The sequence below is a fragment of the Aquarana catesbeiana genome, linkage group LG03, assembly GCF_042186555.1.
Source record: "Aquarana catesbeiana isolate 2022-GZ linkage group LG03, ASM4218655v1, whole genome shotgun sequence".
NCBI classification, from domain to species: domain Eukaryota; kingdom Metazoa; phylum Chordata; class Amphibia; order Anura; family Ranidae; genus Aquarana; species Aquarana catesbeiana.
Genome location: NC_133326.1, coordinates 546,621,672 through 546,632,719, shown reverse-complemented (window position 1 = coordinate 546,632,719; position 11,048 = coordinate 546,621,672). Strand labels below are relative to the sequence as shown.

Genomic DNA, 11,048 nt, shown 5'->3' with positions numbered 1-11,048 from the left:
CACATACAGAAGAAGAGTGTGAGAGCTGAGAGTGTAGATGGGGCAGGGCTGCTGTTATAAATCACAGGGGCCTCATATAGCCTACCTGACAGGGCGACTCCCCCTGGCCGAAAAGTGACTGAGGACATAGGTTTATTAGTCCCTTTCTTTACAGCCTTAGCTGCACAGATGAATGAATAGGAAGCGCTCTGAGGCTTCCTGCTCATTCACAAACTGAAGCATATGCTTCAGTGATGAATAGACACAGGAGTGATTGGTACCCATCGCTCACTGGGTTCATTCAGGAAAGGAAGGGGCCAGTAAATAACATCCCTCTGTGTGCCGGCAGCACTGTGGGGGAAAGGGGCACACAGGGGGGCGGACGTCAGATGCAAGGAGCGCATGTGCTAGAACCAATCCCTTTGCTGTGCAGAGGGAGGGAGAGGAGGAGAAGCAGCGCTGCAGTGGGGGACAGAAAAGGATTGGTGTCTGCAATAAGACAATACAGCCGGCCCTTCTGCTCAGCAGGTGCCTGGGCCCCCCTTTTGAACTGGTGGAGCCTGGGCCCAGTGCAGGAGGGCAGGCTGTACTGCCTTATCAGTGGCGCTGGGCGGGGGGACTCCACAAGAGGGGGTTTGGGCTGCCACGTGCAATACCATTGCACAGAGCAGGTAAGCATAACATGTCTATTATTTTAGAAAAAAAAACATAAGCCTTTACAAGGGTTTATCTTCAGAGGTTTTTGTACAATATGAGGAAACTGCAGGTGGGCTTTCAGTTACACTTTTTGGGGAAAATATAAAGCAGTCAAAGTACCTGAATGTGACTGGGGATAGAGAAGCAGCACAAGGATCCAATCAGTTGTGCTATAGTGCAAAGATTATACTGGTAGAAGTAGAGAGCCGAGTGATGAGAAATTAGCTCATGAGTCTGCTACTTCTCCTTTCACTTTCCACTCACACGCTTCGAGAGTGACAAGACCTGTACGTGTTACTGAACTGCAGCAGAAGAATATCTGGTCATGTCTGAGGAGTAATCATCAATTGGACAAGTAACAAAACCAAGTTTAAATACTACTGCTGTTTAAGACTCTTTGTCCATCATCAGTTCAGAGTATGGAAACCATGGCTTCTACAGAGAAGGGCGTGGGACCCAATGATACAGTCTAACCATACAGATTATGGTGAGCATGAACTACAGGAATCAGTCAGTGTATACACCATTGGTCCTGGATGTGCATCTAGCTGATAAGGCATAAAGGGATGGTTTGCATGACTCCACTCACTGAGAATGAAGAGTGATCCTTTTATTTTTAGGATATGTGATGGTAGAATGTGTTTTAAAAAGGCTTTTTTTCTGGCTAGGATGTATAATAAGGAAACCATGGAATGCTTTCAGGGCCGTATGTTGTGGGGTTCTATATTGCATATCTAGTGGGAATGCCCTAAAATGAGGCTTTTCTGGAATAGGGGGTTTTTGATGCTCCGCAAAGTGACAGGGCTCTCTATTGAACAACAACCACACTTGGCTCTACTTAATGTCATCCCTCCCGAGCGGCTGCGCCCATTGAAACGCCTGATTAATTTTATCCTACTGACAGCGAAAAACAATATAGTGGTTACATGGAAGACACCCTTAGTATATTTTAGACGACTTAAACACAAAATATCATGAATTATGAAACATAAAAAAATTGCTGGTATTATCAATGACCAAAGTGCTCGGTTTGAATGAAATTGGGAACCCTGGGCATCATATATACATGTACCCCTGTCCTTGACTCCAGGTGCTATGCGGACCCCGAGCTCCTCCTCTCCTAATATATTTTCATCTCCGTCCTAGTTCTCTCTCTGTTTCGGGGATCCTCTTCCCCTACCATTACTTCTTTTTACTTTTCCCCTTTTTCTTTTTTTTGTCTCCTCTTTTCTCTTTTTTCTTATTCCTCAAAACTTCTAGCAACCCTTTCTCGCGGTTAAACCATGGTGATTTATTGTTATGCTGCTAATGGTGACTAATTGCATTACCTGCGATTCAAGATTAATAAGAGAACCCCTCCCCTTCTTTTTATGTTATCCGCTTAACATTTCAGACTCTCTAAAGTGCAGTTTTTGTCTCTTTATACTGGTTTTAATATTTCTTTGTTTTTTTGTTTGTAACTTACATGATAATGTCACGGTCTCAATAATCTTTACATTGTAAACAATAAAAATGTATTGAATGTAAAAAAAAGCTGTGCTGCACACTGACTCAGTTGGAGGGCTTTTGAAATCCTTTAGTTCCTTCTCACCATGACCTAACCTGTATAGTTATACTGTCTTGTTCAGTCCCAAGCCTTACTCCATAGAAGACATGGTTTTCATGCACTGTACTGATGATGGGGTAAAACTCTGAAACAGCTGTATGCAGTATCACTTTTTGCCTAAGATCAAGTAAGGTATTTGTTCTTATCACTGTCCACTAGGGGTACTGTGCAATTCTGACCTTTTGGCTCTGAAGGCTAGTACTGGCTGGAACAGAAACCAGGGCGCCCGTGGGATGTGGGGCACAGGAGTCTTTCCCCTGGTAAGAATGGAGGGGATCAGTGCCCCCTGATTTGAATGAGTCTACCTTGTCTGGTCATGCGCTGGGAAGGCAGAGAACCTGCGGTGTTGTGTCCCCTGGGACTTGGTCGCCCCAGGGGTACTCTTAGTATCACTTGGGCGTGGGAAGCCAACGGTGAGAATGAGCACGTAGCCATGGCACTAGAGCTTTTTCTACACAGTGCCCCTTAGGATTGGCCTTTTGGCTATGATATGACGCCGGTTCCTCACTCTCTCCCCTCTGTGTACTGATCTGTACAGTGGAGGGGAGAGATCAGATGGCAGCAGTGCCAATACTCTGCAATGCCCTGCCAATACTCTGCAATGCCCTGCCGCAATACCCTGCTGCAATGCCCTGCCAATACCCTGCTGCAATGCCCTGCTGCAATGCCCTGCCAATAGGGAGATTGTTGTACCCAAGTTGATTGATCAATCAACTTGGTACATTCAGCCTGTCCATTATCGGTTAGAATCTGGGCCAGTTCAGCAGGAACCGGCCGAGATTCGACCGTGTATGGCTGGCTTTAGTACTTGTTGGTTAGCTTTGACTGACCATGAGGAGAGGAACGGGGCCAGGCCTTTTGGCTAGGTGAACCAAGTTGAGCCTTGGCCCTGTCAGGAGCCTTGGCCCCCCAGGGGGTCAGGGTAAGGTCCTACTTCTACAGGGGGTGGTCAAAAGGCACACTCTTCAGTACACTTTTTTGTGTGTGCACATTTTTTTTGTACACTTAGAGCCAGTTCACACAGGGGCAACACGACTTGCAGGCCAACTCTGTGAAGCGACCTGCACACGACTTCAGCGGCGACTTGCAAAACGACTTCTGTATAAAATTCAATGCAAGTCGCCTGAAGTCACCCCAAAAGTAGTACAGGAACCTTTTTCTAAGTCAGAGCGACTTGTGTCGCTCCTATTAGAACGGTTCCATTGTACAGAATGGGACGCGACTTGTCCGAAGTCGCCTGACAAGTCGCCCCTGTGTGAACCGGGTTTTAGGTGTTTTGTTTTTGTGCACTACTACAGATTAAAAAACAAATCTGTATGCAGTTTAGAATAAATGGCCCTATAATAATAGGCTATGTTTTCTCCAAACACTGGCGGTTCTGAATGTGTGTCTGGCTGTTAGGGCGAAAAGGAATGCAACAACAGTAAACAGTCATTTGCATTCAAAACAAAGTACACATCACATGAGAGTTTATATTTATTTTAAGCATCTATTAGACTCTCATTACTGTTAATAAATTTCTGTGTCATTCTCCTCTTCAAATGAGTCAATCCCGACCTCCTCATAATCCTTCTCCAGAGCGGCAAGATCTTCACGAGCTTCAGAAAACTCGCCCTCCTCCATGCCCTCACCCACATACCAGTGAACAAATGCCCTCTTGGCGTACATGAGGTCAAACTTGTGGTCCAAGCGTGCCCAGGCCTCAGCGATGGCGGTTGTGTTGCTCAGCATGCACACAGCGCGCTTTACTTTTGCTAGATTGCCCCCGGGCACTGCGGTGGGGGGCTGATAATTAATGCCAACCTGCAGGAGAAAGGAATCCAATTATTATGGCATGGTCAGGATTACTCTGCACCATTATCAGTGTTTAGGAAAAACTAAAACAGTGGTATTTTCTATTTGAATTAAAATATTATAACTAAAATTGCATGTAGGTAAAATATGGGGGGGTGGTATTTTGTGTTTTTTTTTAAAGCGTCAGTTTCCCTAAAACTAGTAAAACAATTATAATTGCTACGAAAGCCATTTTGTAATTCAAAACCCAACTCCACTCTCTGTGCATATTCCCTTCCCCCCTTTGAGTCTCCTCACCTTGATACTAACAGATGACATCAGTGCAATTCACTGTGAATGCAGGGCACCATACTATGGCGCAGGGCACCATCCTATGGGGCAGAGCCATGGCACCCCGCACTTACAGTCTTTCCTATGTTGTTCATTCAACTTAGAAGACTGTTGGGAGGGGAAACTCTTTTTTTAACTTCAGAGGGACATTAAAAACATGTTATTCAAGTCGAATACAAGGCGCGCGTGTGTGTGTGTGTGTGTGTGTGTGTGTGTGTATATATATATGTATATGTATGTATATATATATATATATATATATGTATATATATATTAAAAAAACAGTATCTCACAAAAGTGAGTACACCACTCACATTTTTGTAAATATTTTATTAAATCTTTTCATGTGACAGCACTGAAGAGATGACACTTTGCTACAATGTAAAGTAGTGAGTGTACAGCTTGTATAACGGTGTAAATTTGCTGTCCCCTCAAAATAACTCAACACACAGCCATTAATGTCTAAACCACTGGCAACAAAAGTGAGTACACCCCTAAGTAAAAATGTCCAAATTGGGCCCAACGTGTCAGTATTTTGCCACCATTATTTTCCAGCACTGCCTTAACCCTCTTGGGCATGGAGTTCACCAGCGCTTCACAGGTTGCCACTGAAGTCCTCTTCCACACCTCCATGATGACATCACAAAGCTGGTGGATGTTAGAGACCTTGCTCTCCTCCACATTCCATTTGAGGATGCCCCACAGATGCTCAATAGGATTTAGCTCTGGAGACATGCTTGGCCAGTCCATCACCTTTATCCTCAGCTTCTTTAGCAAGGCACTGGTGGTCTTGGAGGTGTTTTTGGGGTCGTTATGTTGAAATACTTAACTGCGGCCCAGTCTCCGAAGGGAGGGGATCATGCTCTGCTTCAGTATGTCACAGTACATGTTGGCATTCATGGTTCCCTCAATGAACTGTAGCTCCCCAGTGGCGGCAGCACTCATGCAGCCCCAGACCATGACCACTCCCACCACCATGCTTGACTGTAGGCAAGACACATTTGTCTTTGTCAAAAATAAAATAAAATAAACGCGCTAAAAGACAAGGAGGCTAAACTAAAAGAGTGATAGCAAAGTGTTTAGTACCTATCCATCATATTGAAGCCGCAACTAATGTATACAACATCAATACATAGGTAAATGGAAAAATTTTAAAAGTCGCGCTATCCAAAATAAACAAAAACCGTGTAGTGATATATGAATGTGAATCAAAAAGCAATATGTAAACAAATAATGAAGAACAGTGCTGATAATAAGGACGTCAAAAAATAATAACATAAATAATAGACATCATCAGTGATCGACACATAATGTGATATATTAGACACCAGTGAATGATAAGTTCCAAGTCCATCAATATGCGAACAAGCTGTAAATGATCTCTTGTTTCCAAGTGTTGAGTGAAATCCACCACCACATTCAACGGGAATGCGCTCTTACCAGAATGCCATGATCCCCCATCACAGAGGATCAATGAAAGCATGTATTGAATTGACAGCTTCCGGGAACAGCAAGCAAACTTCAGATGGTAAGGGATCATCAGTCACTGTGAGATTCGTTCTCAGTATTAGTTCTTTGTTCATGCTCCCCTCCAAGTGAAGGAATGGAAATTATGTCCGCTCTGCTATTCCCAGCAAGTACAGCTCTCCTATATTAGGATGAAATCCAGCCAAGATTCACATGCTGTGCGCTGATTAGCTGTTCCAGTCGTTTGTACTCCTCACCTGGTTGCCGCCACACATGCTTAACACCATCTGAACTAAATAAGTTTATCTTGGTCTCATCAGACCACAGGACATGGTTCCAGTAATCCATGTCCTTAGTCTGCTTGTCTTCAGCAAACTGTTTGCAGGCTTTCTTATGCATCATCTTTAGAAGAGGCTTCCTTCTGGAATGACAGCCATGCAGACCAATTTGATGCAGTGTGCGGCGTATGGCACTGACAGGCTGACCCCCCACCCCTTCAACCTCTGCAGCAATGCTGGCAGCACTCATACGTCTATTTTCCAAAGACAACTTCTGGATATGACGCTGAGAATGTACACACAACTTCTTTGATCGACCATGGCAAGGCCTGTTCTGAGTGGAACCTGTCCTGTTAAACCGCTGTATGGTCTTGGCCGCCATCCTGCAGCTCAGTTTCAGGGTCTTGGCAATCTTCTTATAGCCTAGGCCATCTTTATGTAGAGCAACAATTCTTTTTTTTCATATCCTCAGAGAGTTCTTTGCCATGAGGTGCCATGTTGAACTTCCAGTGACCAGTATGACAGACAGAGCGATAACACCAAATTGAACACAAAAGCTCCACATTCACACCTGAGACCTTGTAACAATAACGAGTCACATGACACCGGAGAGGGGAAATGGCTAATTGGGCCCAATTTGGACATTTTTACTAAGGGGTGTACTCACTTTTGTTGCCAGTGGTTTAGAGATTAATGGCTGTGTTGAGTTATTTTGAGAGGACAGCAAATTTACACTGTTATACAAGCTGTACACTCACTACTTTACATTGTAGCAAAGTGTCATTTCTTCAGTGTTGTCACATGAAAAGTTATAATAAAATATTTACAAAAATGTGAGGGGTGTACTCACTTTTGTGAGATACTTTATATAAAATACTCTCCTTTCCCCCAGGACATTGGGTTCCAATACACTTACTTAGACGATAGTGACACTGCTGGTCTTACTCTTGGGATCCTGGGGAGCCCAAATCCTGTGAGAAGTTGATCCTACACAGGTGATTGGGGATCCTCCTCAGCTGCCCCAAGATCCCACGCTGAAGCCTATTGGCATCATCATTGGCATCGGTACCTTTTTAAGTTTTATTTTTTGTGAATCCCAACACCTTGCTTTTGGAACCTGGCTTCCTGAGAAGTCCGCACCTCTGGTAGCATCTTAAACCATAATGCATTGTGGTGACATTCATCTCTGTGTGTTGAAGGGTTTGCTGAGGCAGCAGTGTTTCTGAGACTGATTACAGTAAAGGCAGAACCATCTCATGTGGCACTCAGGTAAAAATATTTCAAGGCTAAGTTCCCCTTTAAGAAAAAAATTATAAACGCTCTCATTTTTGCTTAAAAAAAAATGTGCATTTATATTTTTTTTCCATGGGAGCCTTCAAATCATTGCACCTGCAATCAGTGGATCACAGAAGCAATGTCAGGCTTCACACACTCTTTTCTCTAGCTTTCTCCCTGTACCTCTGTAAGGACCTTTTAATTAGAAAGCTGGCAGAAGTGTCAATGGACTAACAATGTGCTGATTAATGCAATCGTAGTCCACTGGGAACTACAAGTCTGTCTGCCGTGACGGTCAACAGGACCTATTGTTTATTAATTCACAGATCTCTGGTAATGAATGACTCGGCTGTGTGAGCAGAGCACAGCCAAGCTGATTTTAAATGTAACTGCAGTTGTGGGGGAGAAGAACCCTGACATGCTCTCATGGGAGAGGGGCTCTGGGGTGGGAGGTGGGTGCTTAAGTACATGATGTTACATGTTACACCATAAATATGGGTGTAACATGAACCATGTTACTAAAGGTGAACTTAGCTTTTAAACAAGATAATTAGAATGACCCATCTCAATATCTACAAAGCAGAAGTCGTAAGGATAAGAAATAGGATAAGAAATAGAATAAGATTGGATAAGTTCTCATGATGTACTATCCCTGAAGGTGATTTTTGTTTATAAAACTTTTTGTCATGGTGCTAAAGAAGTGTACCTGCAGCCAAAACATTTTCATAACTGTGGATACAATGACTAAAATGGATGTAATCTCTGTTAGGATTTACTACTATGCATGCTGGCATTGACCAAATGTCGAATGCCTCCCAACTCTACTTAGAAATTGTGCCCCCAATGGTTAGGGTCTAACCTCTCACCACTCTACTTAAACACAAAAAGAGTCACCACCCACAGTTAGTGGAATCACCACCCTGAAAGCGCTGGTATTAAAGCGGAGTTTCAGCCACATTTTTTACTCCTCACCATGCAGCACTAATGTGCATCCTTAAAATGAATTGGCAATTTATTTATTTTCTGTTCACTTGCCGGATTTATGCCTATATCTAATTTTACTTCCTCCTCTAGGGGGCCGCGGTGCCGTGCGTCATTTCCGGTTTTGCATTGGCTCCTTGGAGACCTTGATCAACTTGGCATGGCGTCTATGGAAATTCTTGGCCAGCTTGGCATCACACGGCTACAGTAACATTTAACATTGGCGTCTATGGAAAAGCTTGGTCAGCTTGCCATGGCTGTGCCATGCCAAGTTTACCAAAATTGCACCGCACTGCACATGCGCGAGATCGGCAGGTGCATGCTGGGTAGCCAGCATGTACGGAATCCAGGAAGAAGGATACTGTGGCTTCAGATGCCCACACTGGAGATGGCCGCGCTGTGCAGACACTTCACAAAGTAAGAAAACGATGCTGCACAAATAGAAAACTGGGCATAGTTTACAGCATACCTTTGTTACATTGCACAAGGTATTCTAGGGGTATTTTTATATTAAAAGTCATATTTCGGTCATAACTCTGCTTTAAAAATCTGTCTAGTTCTTTCTGTCTGGGTTTGTGGCTTTTAAGATTTTGAAGACCTACAAGTATCCCCTCAAAAGAAGACTAAACTTCCCGAAATCTCAAAGCTTGGTAGATTTATAGACCTACAAATTATCTTCTCACCTTGAACCCTGTAGGACACCAGTCCACAAATTGAATGTTCTTCTTGGTTTTGATGTTGGCGATGGCCACGTTGACATCTTTGGGCACCACGTCACCCCTGTAGAGCATGCAGCATGCCATATACTTGCCATGACGAGGGTTGCATTTCACCATCTGGTTGGTTGGTTCAAAGCAAGAGTTGGTGATGTCAGCTACTGTCAGTTGTTCATGGTGCGCTTTTTCTGTGGAAATAATGGGTGCATAGGTCACCAGAGGGAAATGGATGCGTGGGTAGGGCACCAGGTTGGTCTGAAATTCAGTCAGATCCACATTTAAAGCACCAGCAAACCGTAGCGAGGCTGTGATGGAGGACACTATCTGGCCGATGAGGCGGTTAAGGTCGATGTAAGTTGGGCGCTCAATGTCCAAGTTGCGTTGACAGATGTCAAAGATGGCCTCATTATCCACCATGAAGGCACAGTCTGAGTGCTCCAGTGTAGTGTGGGTGGTGAGGATGGAGTTGTATGGCTCCACCACAGCAGTTGAGATTTGGGGAGCTGGGTAGATGGCAAATTCCAGTTTGGATTTTTTCCCATAATCTACGGAGAGCCGTTCCATTAGAAGCGAAGTAAAGCCTGAGCCGGTTCCCCCTCCAAAACTGTGAAAGACAAGGAATCCTTGTAGGCCAGAGCAAGCATCACTCTGAAAGGAAACAATGCCAAATGCTTTAAACACTGCTTACAAAGCATTATTATTACACTTTAGAGGTCCACAACTTTTCTCAACATGTCATCTCATCAGAGATTCCACCGCTTCTTTTTTTGTAGGGTCAGGCCACTCTGCAGTGAGGGAATTTCACTGGAGCTCCCCTACCCCCAGAATCTCACATGTTCTGCTGCATTCTCCATAAACTAAACTGAATCCACTATCAAAATAACTGAGGCATATTGATGAAGCAGAGGTCTAGAGAAGACATGAATTTAACCTTACCAGGTTTGAGTGCACTTGCACTTTAAAAACAAAAAACAGATATACATGCATATTGCGTATGCCCATACATCTGCAAATACCTCTGTGTGCATGAGCCCTAAATAATTCCAGTCTGGAGGATGCAGCAAAATTATGGATACTGTGTATTACAATTACAAGAAAAGAGAAGATTTATGTGAAAAGATATACTTTAGTTTCCCTGTAGCAGGATTGTATCTTTTTTCCCACTTGAGTGCTGAAAGATTATGTCCGATTAACTTCACATATATGTCAAAAGCCTAGAACACACCAGTAGTTTTTTTTCTGGCTGAATGAAAAAAACAAAACTGACAGCTCCAGTCGAAGCCTCTGTACTAACAATCAGATGTTAGTACAGCGATCTTCCCTTCTGTGCTATTGTGTTCTGACAGGGAGACACCGCCAGAACACTCCAGTCAGTCATTGGTTTTCCAGCATGCTCATTCTTCTGTCAGACCGGCTGCCATACACACGGGACAAATGTTGGCCGGTTTTTATTGAACCGGCCGATGTCACCTGACATTCGGCCCATGTGTACTAGGCCTAAGGCCTCATGCTCCCAGGTGCATAAGGCAGTGCAATGTAAACTGTGGCGTATCTCTGCGCCCAGCACACGGCTGCAACTTACAGTAATGAATGTCTGTACGCTAGCTGGGAGTGGGTATATGCCATATTTATGTAAACATGCGCACGCAAACATGCTTACATTCCTGGACACCACATTCAGGAATTTACGCCTGTGCACTTGTTTTCGGAAGTATGTAGTTTACCAGCATACAGCTAGTGTACAGAAATTCATTACTATGGGTGCCTGTATACTGCGGCTATGTCTCCTGGGCCTGGAAATACACCTGCAATTTACATTGTATAGCCATTTGCATGTGGCCTTAAAGTAGATAGAAGAATCCTTTTAAAAGTCTTATCATTTTTCATCACATAAAGAGAAAACATTATTAATATATTGATCTCATA

The 11,048-nt window shown here is 43.8% G+C and overlaps 1 protein-coding gene across 1 annotated transcript in view; it reads right to left on the bottom strand.

Moving 5' to 3' along the window:
* Window positions 1-3,744: 3,744 nt before the first annotated feature.
* TUBA8 (tubulin alpha 8) overlaps window positions 3,745-11,048 on the bottom strand; it is a 49,618-nt gene continuing 42,314 nt past the window's right edge. Inside the window, exons 4-5 of the mRNA XM_073621525.1 lie at window positions 9,090-9,770; window positions 3,745-4,084 (exon numbers count right to left, since the gene is read on the bottom strand). Of these exons, the coding sequence (XP_073477626.1) occupies window positions 3,791-4,084; window positions 9,090-9,770 (975 nt within the window). The 3' untranslated portion in view covers window positions 3,745-3,790. The remainder of the gene's footprint in view (window positions 4,085-9,089; window positions 9,771-11,048) is intronic.